General features: G+C 47.4%; 2 protein-coding genes across 6 annotated transcripts in view; one reads left to right on the top strand and one right to left on the bottom strand.

Moving 5' to 3' along the window:
* LOC311430999 (ethanolaminephosphotransferase 1-like) overlaps positions 1-260 on the bottom strand; it is a 56529-nt gene extending 56269 nt beyond the window's left edge. Inside the window, exon 1 of the mRNA XM_084508049.1 lies at positions 173-260. Within this exon, the coding sequence (XP_084364175.1) occupies positions 173-229 (57 nt within the window). The 5' untranslated portion in view covers positions 230-260. The remainder of the gene's footprint in view (positions 1-172) is intronic.
* Positions 261-14221: 13961 nt separating this feature from the next.
* SPIDR (scaffold protein involved in DNA repair) overlaps positions 14222-14743 on the top strand; it is a 200983-nt gene continuing 200461 nt past the window's right edge. For all 5 annotated transcript variants that reach the window (XR_014690366.1, XM_084511319.1, XM_084511317.1 and 2 more), the window contains exon 1: positions 14222-14341. Coding sequence is in view for 4 of the 5 variants with exons in the window: in XM_084511319.1 (XP_084367445.1) it covers positions 14327-14341 (15 nt within the window). In the remaining variant the exon portion in view is untranslated. The remainder of the gene's footprint in view (positions 14342-14743) is intronic.

Below are 14743 nucleotides of genomic sequence, written 5' to 3'. Positions count from 1 at the left end.
AGCTTTCCGCCCTCCCTGCTTTTCCCACTCACGCTCCCGCCCCGCGGCCGCGCAGGGCGCCCGGCGGGCACCCCCTCCAGGCTGCAAACCCGCTGCTCGCCCCCGTCCCTTTGCACGGAGCGGGGTGGGGTTGGGGGCTGCATCCCGGCGGCTGCCTGCATGCCCCCGGTACCTTGTAGTGTCGGAAGCCGTCCAGCTGCCGGGCGCTGACATACCGCCGCCGCCACATCGCAACGCAGCGGGCGGGGAGGGGAAGGGAGGGGAGGGGAGGGGAAGGGAAGGGAAGGGAAGGGCCGGGCCGCCAGGGGCGGGCACCGGGGGCGGCTCCTGGCGCCTGCCCCCCCGCTGGTGGGTCTCGCACAGCCCTTCGTCTCCCCCTGTGGCTGTGGTTCAGGGGGCATTGTGGTGGTGGGCACTGAAACTGGTCGGCTGGTGGGCCCTGAAAGGGGTTTTCTGGCTAATTGGTTCTTTCTGGGCTCCGCGTTGCAGGTGCAGTGGTAGTAGGATGCGCCACGGTTGTAGGATGTGCCACACCGTTTAAACTGGCGTGCTTGAGAAACCAGCGATACTGAGGAGTGGAGATTTTGCAAGCAACAGCCCGCGTACTGCATCTCTCGCAGAATGACTGAGGTTGGAAAAGACCTCCGAGATCATCCGGTCCAACCCTCTTAAACTCTGTGTAAGCACCTGCACCAGAGATCCGCACCAGCCTGCTGTGCTGCTCGTTCTCCCACGTGCCTGGTGACAGGACGAGGGGGAATGGGCTAAAGTTGCACCAGGGGAGATTTAGGTTGGATATTAGGAAGAATTTCTTTACTGAAAGCGTTGCTAGGCATGGGAATGGGCTGCCCAGGGAAGTGGTGGAGTCACTATCCCTGGAGGTCTTTAAAAGACATTTCAATGTAGAGCTTAGTGATATGGTTTAGTGGACGACTGGCTAGTGTTAGGTCAGAGGTTGGACTAGGTGATCTTGGAGGTTTCTTCCAGCCTAAACAATTCTGATTCCTGCTGGTTCCCAGAGAAGGGAGGCACTGCTGTGGGCAAGGGGCTGTGGAAAAACGTGGAGCCACCTTTCAGCTGCGAATGCCTGTGAGCATATGGCTTGACACCTTGCGTTACCTTTGCTGCACACTATTCGATGGAGAGTTGAAATCATGGCTGAGATCCCATTAACCAAAGGGAATCTATCCAGAAACAAAATCAATTAACATCCATTACTCAGGGCCTGTGAGTGCTTCCAGGCACCTAATGTATTGTGAGAGCCAGTGTTATTTTACAAGCTCTGCAGGTTTGATAGGAATTATATACAAGTTAAAATAGCTAAGTGCAAACAGTATACAATTGTTCTCTATTATTAATTACACATTAATCATTTGAGACATTCTTACATCCACATACTGCTTCCAATAGCAGCATCGTCTTCCAACTTCAGCTCTTGGAAACAACCAAAACTTAAGTACTGAGCTTCAGATTACTGAGTTACTGCTTGACTCCAGTTAGGAAAGCTAAAATATTTGGATCTGATAACTTCCAGGAACCAACTCCTGAAATTAACGTGCACTCATACACTGGATTTTGATTTGGGATTCCTTTCACCTCTCAGTGTTACTATCGTGTTTTTAAGTCGTATTATGTTATTGAATTAATTTACATGGGTGTTTGAGAAGAGACCCTGCCATAGTCAACAGAGATATTTTTTTATGCAAGTAGGTTGCCAAAACTGACCCAACCATTTTCTGGTTATCACTTTCATTTCCTAAGTTAAACTCACATAAGCCTCAAACATGAAAGCAGAAATGTAATGGAACAACTGTGAGGAGTGCGATAGACAGTGGTAGAAAAGGCACGTGATTTTTGAAAGCTATGAGTTCACAAACTATTTTTTCTCTCTGCAGACCTCTAAGTGCATCTTAAAAAGAAGAATTGCCATCAGAAAGATACTGATATAGAAGATATATATAGTAGTTACAGAGCACAAGCTATATTTCCCGTTCTTCCCTGAAAACTATCTTGCTGATAAGCACTTTAAAAATAATAATAGTAATAACAAAAAGGGGCAAATACTCCACTAACCAGAGAATGCAAGAGACTGGCTATGTGTAACAACACAATTGCATGAATTTACACCTCAGCATGTTCTATGTCTGCTAATCACCACATCAAAGCAGGCAGCTTTACTCTGCTATAATGAGCAGAGGGAAACAGGCTAATGACTGAACATGAAACATCACAAAACAAGCCACGACATAAGTAATACTACATTTGAGAAAACTGTGGAAGTTATACTGACATGTGCTAGTCATTGATTTAAGAAACTTCCTTGATTTGGGGCAAACTGAGGACATACATAAATCCTTGGGCCCTGATGGGGTGCATCCATGAGTGCTAAAGGAACTGGCAGGTGTGATTGTGAAGCCACCCTTGTAATCTTTGTTCAATTGTGTCAACTGGGAGAAGTGCCCAAAGTGGAGGAAAGTAAATATCACTCCCACCCTCAGGAAGGGCCAGAAGGAGGACCGAGGGAACTACAGGCCAGTCAACCTTATCTTGATCCCTGGGAAGGTGATGGAACAGCTAATCCTGGAAACTGCTTCCAGGCACATGAAGGAAAAGAAAATCATCAGGAGTAGTCAGCATAGATATTGTCTTCCTGGACTTCATTAAACTCTTTGCTGCCGTCCCCTATGAGCTTCTCACAGAGAAGCTGTTCAAGTTTGGGCTGGATGAACAGACAGTGAGGTGGATTGAAAACTGGCTGAACATCCAGACTCACAGGGTAGTGGTCAGCGGCACAAAGTCTTCTTGGAGGCCAGTAGTGAGTGGAGTACCCCAGGGGTCGATACTGGGTCCAGCCTTGTTTAGAATATTCATTCATGATCTGGGTCTGGTTCTGCACCCCCTCAGTACAAGAGAGACCTGGACATGCTAGAAAGGTTCCAAGGTAAAGCCACCAAGATGATGAAGGAACTGGAGCACTTTTCCTATGTGGAGAGGCGGACAGAGCTGGGGCTGTTTAACCTGGAGAAGAGGAGGCTTAAGAGGGATTTTATCAGTGTCTATAAATACCTGAAGGGGGGTGCAAAGAAGATGGAGCCAAGCTCTTTTCAGTGGTGCCCAGTGCCAGGACAGGAGGTGATGAGCATAGACAGGAGTCTGAACATCACGAAGCACTTCTTTCCTGTGCAGGTGACAGAGCGCTGGCGCAGGTTGCCCAAAGAGATTGTGGGCTCTCTCTCCTTGAAGGTCTTCAAAAGCTGCCTGGACATTTGTCCTGGGCAACTTGCTCTAGGTGTCCCTGTTTGAGCAGATGCGTTGAACCAGATGACCTCCAGAGGTTCCCTCCCACCTCAGCTATTATATGATTCCGTGATACATTTAGAGGCTTATTCCATGTTGTTTTTTTCAAATTGAGATGATTTAGAGTGCTTTTCCAGACAGCTGTAGTCCAAGCTGTCTGTCCAACATGCATGATTGTGGGAAAAATGAAGAAAGCAGCATTAGTGCTGTAGCACATTCCCTGGTCACATTTTTGAAAAATTAATGAGCTGGAGCCTGAGGAAAAAGGAACCTAACTGGCAAGTGGGTATCACAACCAAAAGGAACTGAGCTTAAGTATGGGTGAGACAAGCATTAAGACAAATGCCCAAATCAGAGCACAGTTAACTTTCATTGTAGAAAAAGCCTGAGTTTTATAAAAACTTTGGCTGGAATGTTTGTGACAGTTCAGACTTCACTGAGGAAATGACCCCAACAGGGCTTTCTGCAGCTCAGGGAGAAATAATTCAAAGCCAGATCTGAGTCTGGGGAAATCAGTAGGGAAATTCCCAGGTCATCAGTGCTGTTTACTAATGATGTGTAGTACTGAGAGAAAAACAATGATTTATTATTTTGAAAGTGGTACATACTGTACCACTAGTAGATGCAAAAAAAAATGTTTAAAAGGATAACTGTTCTACAGATACAAATGTTATGAAAGAACGAAAGAACGAACAAAAGAAAAAATGAAAAAGTAAATGAACAAGAGAATGAGAAAGGGAAAGGAGAAGGAGAAGGAGAAGGAGAAGGAGAAGGAGAAGGAGAAGAAAAAAAGAAAAAAGAGAAAGAGAAAGAAAAAGAAAAAAAAAAAAAAACAAAATAGGAAAGAAGAAAAAAAAAGAAAAACAGAAAAAAAAAAAAAAGGAAAAAAAAAAAAAGAAAGAAGGAAACAAATCAAGACAAGTTATATTTAAAATGCCAGGAAAAGAGATGAGGGCTCAGGATGGCTTAGAATGAATATCTGGCTTTCAGTTTTCATTTTATTACAAGTTATAATGGGGTTTCTTGTATAGGGAGAACAGCTAGTATGGCAACTTCAGATTTAGTAATTTATGACACTGTTTTGTTTATTCCCCAGCTTAAAGCTGCCTACTATGCAATAGCCTTTATCTAAAAGACATCTAATGATACATTTCTGGTACTTTAAGGAAAATTAGAGAGAAATCAGGCAGAAAGCAACCCCAAAATAATCAGCAGCCAAAGCAGGCAAGGAAGGAACTAATGTACTGGGAGGAACAGATGAGATGGGAGCAGTGTGGGACACCTCAGAGTTCCCCAAAACGTGTAATGTACGGGACCTCTTGCTCCCCCCATTACTGCATGTTCTAGCAAAAAGCAAAGAAGTAAGCAAAAAAGTATACCATAATGGAAGCAGATAGAAACTGAAAACCACAAAAACCACAAAATCATGGCATGTTAATATTCAAGGTGTCTGTGCTGCAAAAGAAGAAGGCTGTTCCAGCGTGTCTAGAATCAGTTTAGATGCCCAATTTAAGTTTCAGGCTCCCTTTAACCTTCTCCTGGTCTGTACCCCGTTTAGCCTAACATTGGAAACACATCCTAGAAAATGATCACATCTCCCCACAAAAGGTGATGTACCAGTTCCCAAGCCAGTTGTCCATTTGCAGTTTCAGCTTGCCCATGGGCAGACAAGCTCCATGAAGGCAGACCCCTACTGGGAAAAAGGCCCCTTAGGGGACCTTAATCTTTTCTGCATAGATGACGGTCACTTGCTCTACAGCAAGGCAGTTCCAGACTGTTTGTAGCACTAAGAAAATCTTACACTTGGAGCAAAGCAGGCTTATAAGTAAGCATGTGGTGAAGACAGATGGTTAAAGAAGATAGGACAAATAACAGGAAAAATGTAGCATCTTGGTTTAGGAAAATGTAGGTCGTGGCAGGGCTGTACCTTTTGGTTCTTAGCTCAATTATGGCAAATTTTGGAACTTGAAGCTACTCCTGAGGGGAGCCCATGTTACTCATCACCACGGTGGACTCCTTAAACAGACAGCCTAATCCTTGTTTCCTCTACCTCCATTCCTGCAGGTCCTCAGATGTTTTCTTCACATTGCCATGGTGAAGAAAGAAAAAGTCCTAAACAAAATACCACATGAAGTGTCACTGGTCAACATACTATCCTAATAAACAGAACAGGCTTGAACCTGTTCTCATGCTCTGGGGGCAAATGACATGGTACATCTTGTGCAGTCCAACTAAACTCTCCTCTTCCATGACAGGGCAGCCTCATCCGTGCTGCCTACTGAAAACAAATCCTGGCTTGTGCTACCTCCTGAACAGTGCCAGGGGCACTGTTTGGGAAGACGCCAGCTGGCAGGGGCACGAACCAGGCCAGGAAGCCTGCTGACAATCAAGCAGCAAGGACAGTCACAGGGCAGGGCATGAGCCCGTCTGTGGTCTGGCTCCCTTCAGTATGCTGGTGGAAAAGCCTGGACCCAGCTGCCCACAGTGCTGACCTGCTTACCTTGTTCCCTGCTCCACTTGGATTGCTCCAGCTCTTTTTAGTCTCCTGGGGAGTAGCTAACCTCCTTGAATACTTGCCATTCACTGCCTTTTCCTCAGCACCAAAAAAATGCTGGGCTTAAATGGTGCTTAAAAAAACCTTTTTCAAACTGGCAAGATCTTCTTGACTGCAGACAGTTAGCAGTCCCCATCCCCTTTCCAATATACTCTTCCTTGTGCATGGCTTTTCTTAAATGTTTTTCAGCAAGTCTATGCAAAGTGTTCAACACGAGGACATGCCTAAATGTGATAAAACCAGTCATGCTGAAGCAGTAGTAATGCTGGACATGAAAGAGAAATTTCTAAAGTTACTAGAAAACATAAAGAACAGTTTTATCATACTTCAATAATTTTAAAATATTGTTGAATTAAATTAGCAGGAAGAGCTTTAGACTTTGGTGGGAGTAAACCAGTCTAATGACTGACCTTTAAAAAGTGCCATTTTTTTCAATCTCAGAACATAAGCCTGTGATTTTTTTTTTTTTTTTTTTTTTTTTGCATTCAAGCCAAACCAAAGTAGATTTGATAATAGATGCTTGGTTTCAGTTTTGAGAGTCGTATTTTATTTGTGTTTATTTTGTTAAATGACAGAGATATCTTGCATAATGCAGACAAGTACTGTCAGAGACTTTGTAGAAGAATTACAGAACCCTAGACTATCCCGAGTTGGGAGGGACCCACAAGATCATAGAATCATAGAATCATAGAATCATAGAATATCCTGAGTTGGAAGGGACCCTTAAGGATCATCAAGTCCAACTCTTTGACACCGCACAGGTCTACCCAAAAGTTCAGACCATGTGCCTAAGTTCACAGTCCAATCTCTTCTTAAATTCAGACAGGCTCGGTGCAGTGACCACTTCCCTGGGGAGCCTGTTCCAGTGTGCAACCACCCTCTCTGTGAAGAACCCCCTCCTGACGTCCAGCCTAAATTTCCCCTGCCTCAACTTAACCCCGTTCCCGCGGGTCCTGTCACTGGTGTTAATGGAGAAAAGGTCTCCTGCCTCTTGACAACCCCTTACGAGGAAGTTGTAGACTGTGATGAGGTCCCCCCTCAGCCTCCTCTTCTCCAGGCTGAACAGGCCCAGTGACCTCAGCCGTTCCTCATATGTCTTCCCCTCAAGGCCTTTCACCATCTTTGTAGCCCTCCTCTGGACACTTTCCAACAGTTTCATGTCCTTTTTATACTGTGGTGCCCAGAACTGCACACAGTACTCGAGGTGAGGCCGCACCAGCGCAGAGTAGAGCGGGACAATCACCTCCCTTGACCTACTAGCGATGCCGTGCTTGATGCACCCCAGGACACGATTGGCCCTCCTGGCTGCCAGGGCACACTGCTGGCTCATATTCAACTTGCTGTCTACCACGACCCCCAGATCCCTCTCTTCTAGGCTGCTCTCCAGCGTCTCATCGCCCAGTCTGTACGTGCAGCCAGGGTTTCCCCGTCCCAGGTGCAGGACCCGGCACTTGCTCTTATTGAACTTCATGCGGTTGGTGATCGCCCAGCTCTCCAACCTGTCCAGATCCCTCTGCAAGGCCTTTACGCCCTCATTTGAGTCCACAACTCCTCCAAGTTTGGTGTCATCAGCAAACTTGCTCAAAATACCCTCTATTCCTACATCCAGATCGTTTATAAAAATATTGAAAAGTACCGGCCCTAAAATGGAGCCTTGAGGGACCCCACTGGTGACTGCCCGCCAGCCTGACGCAGCTCCATTTACCATAACCCTTTGGGCCCTGCCCGTTAGCCAATTGCTCACCCATCGTATGATGTTTTTATTTAGCTGTATGGTGGACATTTTGTCCAGTAGGATCCTATGGGAAACCGTGTCAAAAGCCTTGCTGAAGTCCAAAAAAATCACATCAGCTGGTTTCCCTTGGTCCACCATACGGGTGATCTTATCATAAAAGGAAATCAGGTTAGTTAGGCAGGACCTACCCTTCACAAACCCATGCTGGCTGGGACCAATGACTGCTTTGTCCCCCAGGTGCGCCTCAATAAGTCCGAGAACCAACTTCTCCATGATTTTACCAGGCACTGACGTGAGACTGACAGGCCTGTAATTGCTAGGGTCTTCTTTCTGACCATTCTTGAAAATCGGCACAACATTTGCCAGCTTCCAGTCTACCGGGACCTCTCCAAATTCCCAGGATCGTTGAAAAATAATTGAGAGAGGTTCCGCGATGACATCCGCCAGCTCTTTCAGCACCCGGGGATGAATCCCATCCGGACCCATGGACTTGTAGGGATCCAGGTGGAGTAGCAAATCCCGCACACGTTCAGGGTCAGTTGGGAGTTTGTCATCCCCACCGTCCCGGTCCTCCAGCTCAGGGCACCCTGGGTCCCGAAGCCCATCATCGGCATTGAAGACAGAGGCAAAGAAGGCGTTAAGCGTCTCTGCTTTGCCTACGTCATCGTCTGTGAGGAGACCTTCCCTATCAAGGAGCGGCCCTATGTATTCTTTAGTTCTCCTTTTTCCATTTACATATCTAAAAAAACCCTTTTTATTTTCTCTCACAGACACAGCCAGCTTCAACTCTAGCTGTGCTTTGGCCACTCGAACTTTCTCCCTACAAACACGAACAGCATCCCTGTATTCTTTCCATGACGCCTGGCCCTCCTTCCAGTAGCAAAACACTCTCTGTTTCCGCCTAATCTCCATTAGAACATTCCTGGTTAGCCACGCCGGCCTCCTGCCCCGCCTGCCTGACTTGCGATATTTTGGAATTGCCTTATCTTGTGCTTCTAGGAGGCATCGCTTAAAGAGTGACCAGCACTGGTGGACATCGAGGCCTTCAAGAGCAGTTTCCCAGGGGACCTTACTGACTAGTTCCCTGAGCAGCCTGAAGTCCGCTTTCCCCATATCTAGGGATGAGGTTTTGGTGGCACTTTTCCTTCTGTCACCATAAATTTTGAACTCAACCACTTCATGGTCGCTATGACCGAGGCGGCCACCAATCACCACATCTCCCACCAGACCCTCTCTGTTTTCTAGCAACAGGTCTAGGAGGGCACCTTTCCTAGTTGGCTCCGTTAGCACCTGTACCAAGAAGTTATCATCTAGGTGCTTCATGAACCTCCTGGACTTGCTCGTGTCAGCCGTGTGGCACTCCCAGTTAACGTCCGGCAAGTTGAAGTCCCCCATAAGGACAAGGGGAGTTAATCTCGAGGCCTCTCTTAGTTCTGTAAAGAATAATTTATCGGCGCTATCATCCTGGCCAGGCGGTCTGTAATAGACTCCCACAACGACATCCCCTTTATTCGTTCGTCCCTTGATCCTTACCCAGAGGCTCTCAACTTTGCCATCGCCGACCTGAAGTTCCACACAGTCCAGCCCCTGCTTCACATACATCGCCACCCCACCACCTCGCCTACCCTGCCTGTCCCTCCTGAAGAGCCTGTAACCATCTATCGCAACACCCCAGTCACAGGACTCATCCCACCAGGTTTCGCTTATGCCGATGATGTCGTAGTTGCGGGACTGGGCCAGGACTTCTAGCTCATCTATTTTATTCCTCATACTGCGTGCGTTTGTGTAAAAGCACTTCAGGTGCGTCTCCTTACACTCAGCACCTTGTGGATCTGACCAAAGGACCCCACTGGCACACAGCCCCTCTGATTCTAGCGTACCATCCCTTAGGTCTTCACCGGCGCGCCTGGTTTTAGCCCCTTCCCCCTTCGACTCTAGTTTAAAGCCCTATCTATCAGCCCTGCCAACTCCTGACCTAAGATCCTTACCCCTCTCCGAGAGAGGCGCATCCCATCCGGTGCCATCAGGCCCGGTGTAGCGTAGACCTTCCCATGATCAAAGAAACCAAAATTCTGCCGGTCACACCAGTCTCGAAGCCACGAGTTTATGTGAACAGTACGTCTTTCAGCTTCGATCCCCCCTATTGGAAGGACAGAGGCAAACACCACCTGCGCCCCTGATCCTCTAAGTAGTCGCCCCAAATCCCTAAAGTCTCTTTTGATCGCCTTCGGACTTCTCGTTGCTACTTCATCACTACCAGCCTGAAAGACCAGTAGCGGGTAGTAGTCAGTGGGCCGTACCAGGCGCTTGACTTTCTTGGCAAAGTCTCTCACCCGAGCCCCAGGGAGGCAACAGACTTCTCTGCGGGTTGGGTCCGGTCGGCATATCGGTCCCTCTGTCCCTTTCAGAAGGGAGCCCCCCATAACAATAGCCCTTCTTTCTTTTTTGAAGGATGATGTGGCAATGCGACGTGTAGGTCGCATTGTCTTAGGACAATGAGTCCAACTCATTGTCCTAAGAGATCAATGAGTCCAACTCCTGGCTCCACACAGGACCACCCAAAAATCAGAACATGTGTCTGAGAATGTTGCCCAAATGTTTCTTGAACTGGCAGGCTCCGTGCCATGACCACTGCCCTGGGAGCCTGTCCCAGTGCCTGACCACCCTCTGGGTGCAGAACCTTTCCCTAAACCCCTAAAACCTGATCCTCCCCTGTCCCAGCTCCATGCCATTCCCTCAGGTCCTGTCACTGTCCCCAGAGAGCAGAGCTCAGCGCCTGCCCCTCTGCTCCCCTCGTGAGGGAGCTGCAGGCCGCCATGAGGCCTCCTCTCAGCCTGCTCTGCTCTGGGCTGGACAAACCCAGGGACCTCAGCCACTCCTCACACATTTTCCCCTCTAGACCTGTAGTGGGTTTACGTGGCAAGGTTTTGGTAGCAGGGAGCCATAGGGGTGGTTTCTGTGAGAAAGATCTAGAAGCTGCCCCATGTTTGGGAAGGGCCCCATTGTTTTCCAGATCCAAGCCAATAAGCGATGTTGTTTTGCGCCTCTGTGAGAGCATATTTAAGACAGGGAAAAAACGCTGTGCCACACAGCAACCGGGAGAGTCAAGGGAGTGAGAGAACAGCCTTGCACCAAGGTCAGTGTAGAAGGAGGGGGAGAGGTGCTCCAGGCGCCGGAGCAGAAGTCCCCTGCGGCCTGTGGTGAGGACCATGGTGAAGCAGGATGTCCCCCTGCAGCCCATGGAGTACCACGGTGGAGCAGGGTTCCACGCTGCAGCCCGTGGAAGAGACCACGGTGGAGCAGGTGGCCCTGCACCGACGGAGGCTGCCGCCTGTGGAAGACCCCTGCCGGAGCAGATTCCGGGCCGGACCTGTAGCCCGTGGAGAGGAGCCCACGCAGGAGCAGGTGATCTGGCAGGAGCTGCTGCCCGTAGGGGAGCCAGGTTGGAGCAGTTTTCTCCTGAGGGATGGACCCCGTGGTACGGACCCATATCTGGAGCAGTTCTGGAAGAGCTGCTGCATGTGGGAAGCCCACGCCGGATCAGTTCATCAAGGACTGCATCCCGTGGGTGGGACCCCACAGCACAGGGGACGAGAGTGACCGAGAAGGAGCGGCAGAGAAGAAGTGCTGTAGACTGACCATAACCCCCATTCCCCGTTCCCCTGCGCCGCTCGGGGGGAGGAGGTGGAAGAGGGTGGATGGGGGGGAAGGTGCTTTTGTTTTTTTTTTTTTCCTTTGTTTTCTCACTTCTCTCGCTTGTTAGTTGTAGGCAATAAATCTTACTATCTCCTTATGCCGAGTCTGTTTTGCCCGTTACAATAATTATTGTGTGATTTTCTCGTCCTTATCTCAATCCTTGAGCCCTTTTCACATATTTTCTCCCCATTCCTCTTTGAGGAGGGGGAGTGAGAGAGCGGCTGTGGTGGAGCTCGGCTGCCCACTCGAGCGGAACCACGACAAGACCCTTCACCATCTTTGTAGCCCTTCTTTGGACACTCTCTAATAGTTTTATGACTTATATTGTGATGCACAAAACTGCACACAGTGGGAGGACAATCCCTTCCTTTGACCAGCTAGCAGTGCTGTGCTTGATGCACTCCAGGAGAAGGTTGGCCATTTTGGCTGCCAAGGCACACAGCTGACCCATATACAACTTATTTACTCATATTTCTTTTACAGCACAGAATGCAAAGAAACGCGTGGAAAAGACAGAACGGCCATCATCTCCACACAGCACACACCGGGTGGGTGGTATGGCAGCTCTGTGGAGTCCAATGTCCGCCCTGTTCTTCATTTCTTCAGGGATATGTTGATTCATTTAGTCTATTTTTGCTTCGGGTTTTCAAATGAGCAGCTATTAATTTTTAATTTGCATGAATGTATGAACTTGACTCCATGTGGTTTGCTAAAATCTGGCAGCCCCCGAGGTTTTTTTCACAAGTCTACACCTTGTCTTGGCATAGCCATGCATCGTACTGGGCAGTGACACAATTTAATTTACAGCAGAACAGATGCCACAGCTTTGGGATTAAAAAATCTGAAGTTTTGCATGTCGTTTCCTAGGAAACCTTAGAAAGCTGAAAATCACCAAACTGCAACAGTCTGCAGAAGAAAATGTTATTTTTGATCTAGTCTGGAGACCTATCTTTGATCTAGGCTTGACCTTGGGATCCTCTATTGCCTGTTACAGTCATAAAAATCCATCTGACCCTAAAACACGGGTTATAAAATACTTAATGATTTTTTTTTTCTCCTCAATCTCATCCCAATTAAGCAGCTGGGATATTTGTGACTTTTAAAACTTCACAAAGGAAATGACTCAAACCAAACATCTTCCTCTGTGTTTGAATTTCACATTGTCCTTGCAGGTTTTATATGCTGGAAAGCTTTTAGAGTTGTAACTTTATGCTTCATAAGAGGAAATAAATCCATAAACCCCCGATAGAATGAAGAACAGCCACAATCAATAAATATAAACATGTTCTTCCAGCCTCAGTAATTTAAGCCTCCTTATCTTTTGATTAATTTGTATAAAATATATTTGTTTCTTTGAGAGAGTTCTTTCTATACATGGATTTAAAAACATCCATGCAATCAAGAGCACCACAGAAAAATAAGAGTTTCCAGATTTTACTAAAGAAATGAAATGCTATTAACAACAGAATTTTATATTTTTATAGAATTTTAATGCACCAAAATAAAACGGTATATATCTTAATGTTCTCTGAGCAGCGGCAACTTTGATCTTGAGCACATAAACAGTCAATCAGTCAATAACTCACAAAAAAATGTAATGGACTTGAAAAATAATGTATGAGTATTATGAAGCTTCTTAAAACTTTTGTGAGGAAGCTAAGCATCCATTTCTCTCTCTCCACAGAAACATTATTTTAAAAACGATCATTTCTATTTTAATTCATAGTATATAGCCTTTTGTTTTGGTTTGTGGTGTTTTTTTTGTTTGGTTGTTTTTTTTTGTTTTGTTTTGTTTTGTTTTGTTTTTGGCCCATTTCCTCTATTTCCATGTCATTCTAGTAGATTGTGAAGAACATTAAAACAAATTAAGGAAATCTATTGATTAGATCACCTTCTTAGGATTCAAAAGAAATACGTTCCTCACTGATGTGAGTATTTTGTAATCCTCAGAAGAAGACACTGTATAGAAAAAAATAACAGACTCAATGAGCTGAGTAGACTTCAGTGGTCCAAGTATTTCTGTGATTTAGCTCTAACATAGAGCACTCAACTGAACAGTGCAGTAACATACCTCTACAAATATCAAAGAAAACCACTTTGATGGTGTATAATAGAATTCATTTGTCAATCTGGTAACTGGAGAAGAAATACTGCGAAGTTTTGGAAGGATGAGACCATACGGCTTTTAACTCTGTTTTGAACATAACAATCAAAGGCATCATGAATTGTGGATGATGATGTTCCTGGCTCTCCTCCTCTTGAGAAATCCACTTTAATTAGCGTTAGTTTCATAAATGGAATGGGAGATGGGTATTGGACACAGGGTGCCTTGGAAAAAACACAAACTGTAAACTGTAGACATGTATATACCTAATTAGGGCTTAATAATAAAAATTACAGTCATGCAGCGTCTGCTATCAAAACACACATGCTTTACAAACTCTAAGCAGTTATGCTGTGAGATATAAATGTATTTTAACAAAGACTGTTTATTACTGTCTTATTATTCCTTATTATGCTTTCTTAACAGCAACACTATTAGACTAATTGAACTGCTCAGGACCATGCAGAAAATACCATTTCAGATGAAATTCCGTACAACTTGGCACTGATATCTCCCCATTTTTTGAACATAAATGTATCTTCTTGTGTAGATCTTCCCTTCCCTTCCCTTCCCTTCCCTTCCCTTCCCTTCCCTTCCCTTCCCTTCCCTTCCCTTCCCTTCCCTTCCCTTCCCTTCCCTTCCCTTCCCTTCCCTTCCCTTCCCTTCCCTTCCCTTCCCTTCCCTTCCCTTCCCTTCCCTTCCCTTCCCTTCCTTCACCCGCCGCACAGCGCATGCGCGCACCCACCCTCCTCCCCCTCCTTCCGCACCCCCCGTGACGTCACCCGCGCTCCGCCGCGCCTGTCCAATCAGAAGCGGCAGCTCCCGCGGCGCCAAAGCTAGAAAGGGCCGGGCCGGGCCGTGCCGAGGGGGTTTCCTCGGCGCCCCTCCCCTCGGGCTCCCCCGCCACGTGACCGCGGACGTGGCCGCGCGGGCGGGGGCGATGCCCAGTAGGAAGGTACCTGCGCGCGCGCGGCGGCGGGGGGGGGGGGGGGGGAGAGCGAGGGGCTAACGGCCCTAACGGTCAGTAACGGCTGCAACCGCCGGGGCTGCCGGCCGCCGGGTGCTGCAGCGGGGAGCTCGGGGCGGCGGCTGCGGGGCCTGAGGCGCTGCCTGGCGCTGCTTCGGCTCCGTTTTTAGAGGAGAAATGTCACAAAGTTTACAATAAACTCGTGGCGCGGGACACCCGGCGGTGCGGAGCTTGTTAAAAGTTACTGTGGGGACTGTTAGCGTTAGGTCAGAGGTTGGACTCGATGATCTTGAGGTCTCTTCCAACCTAGACAATTCTGTGATTCTGTGAAAACGGCACGGAGCAGGCAGGGCGCAGCGGGAGCGTGGTGCAGCGTGGTGGCAGCCTTGG

Source organism: Aythya ferina (genome assembly GCF_964211825.1).
Source record: "Aythya ferina genome assembly, chromosome: 2".
Classification (NCBI taxonomy): Eukaryota; Metazoa; Chordata; class Aves; order Anseriformes; family Anatidae; genus Aythya; species Aythya ferina.
This window is presented reverse-complemented; position numbering and strand designations above follow the sequence as displayed.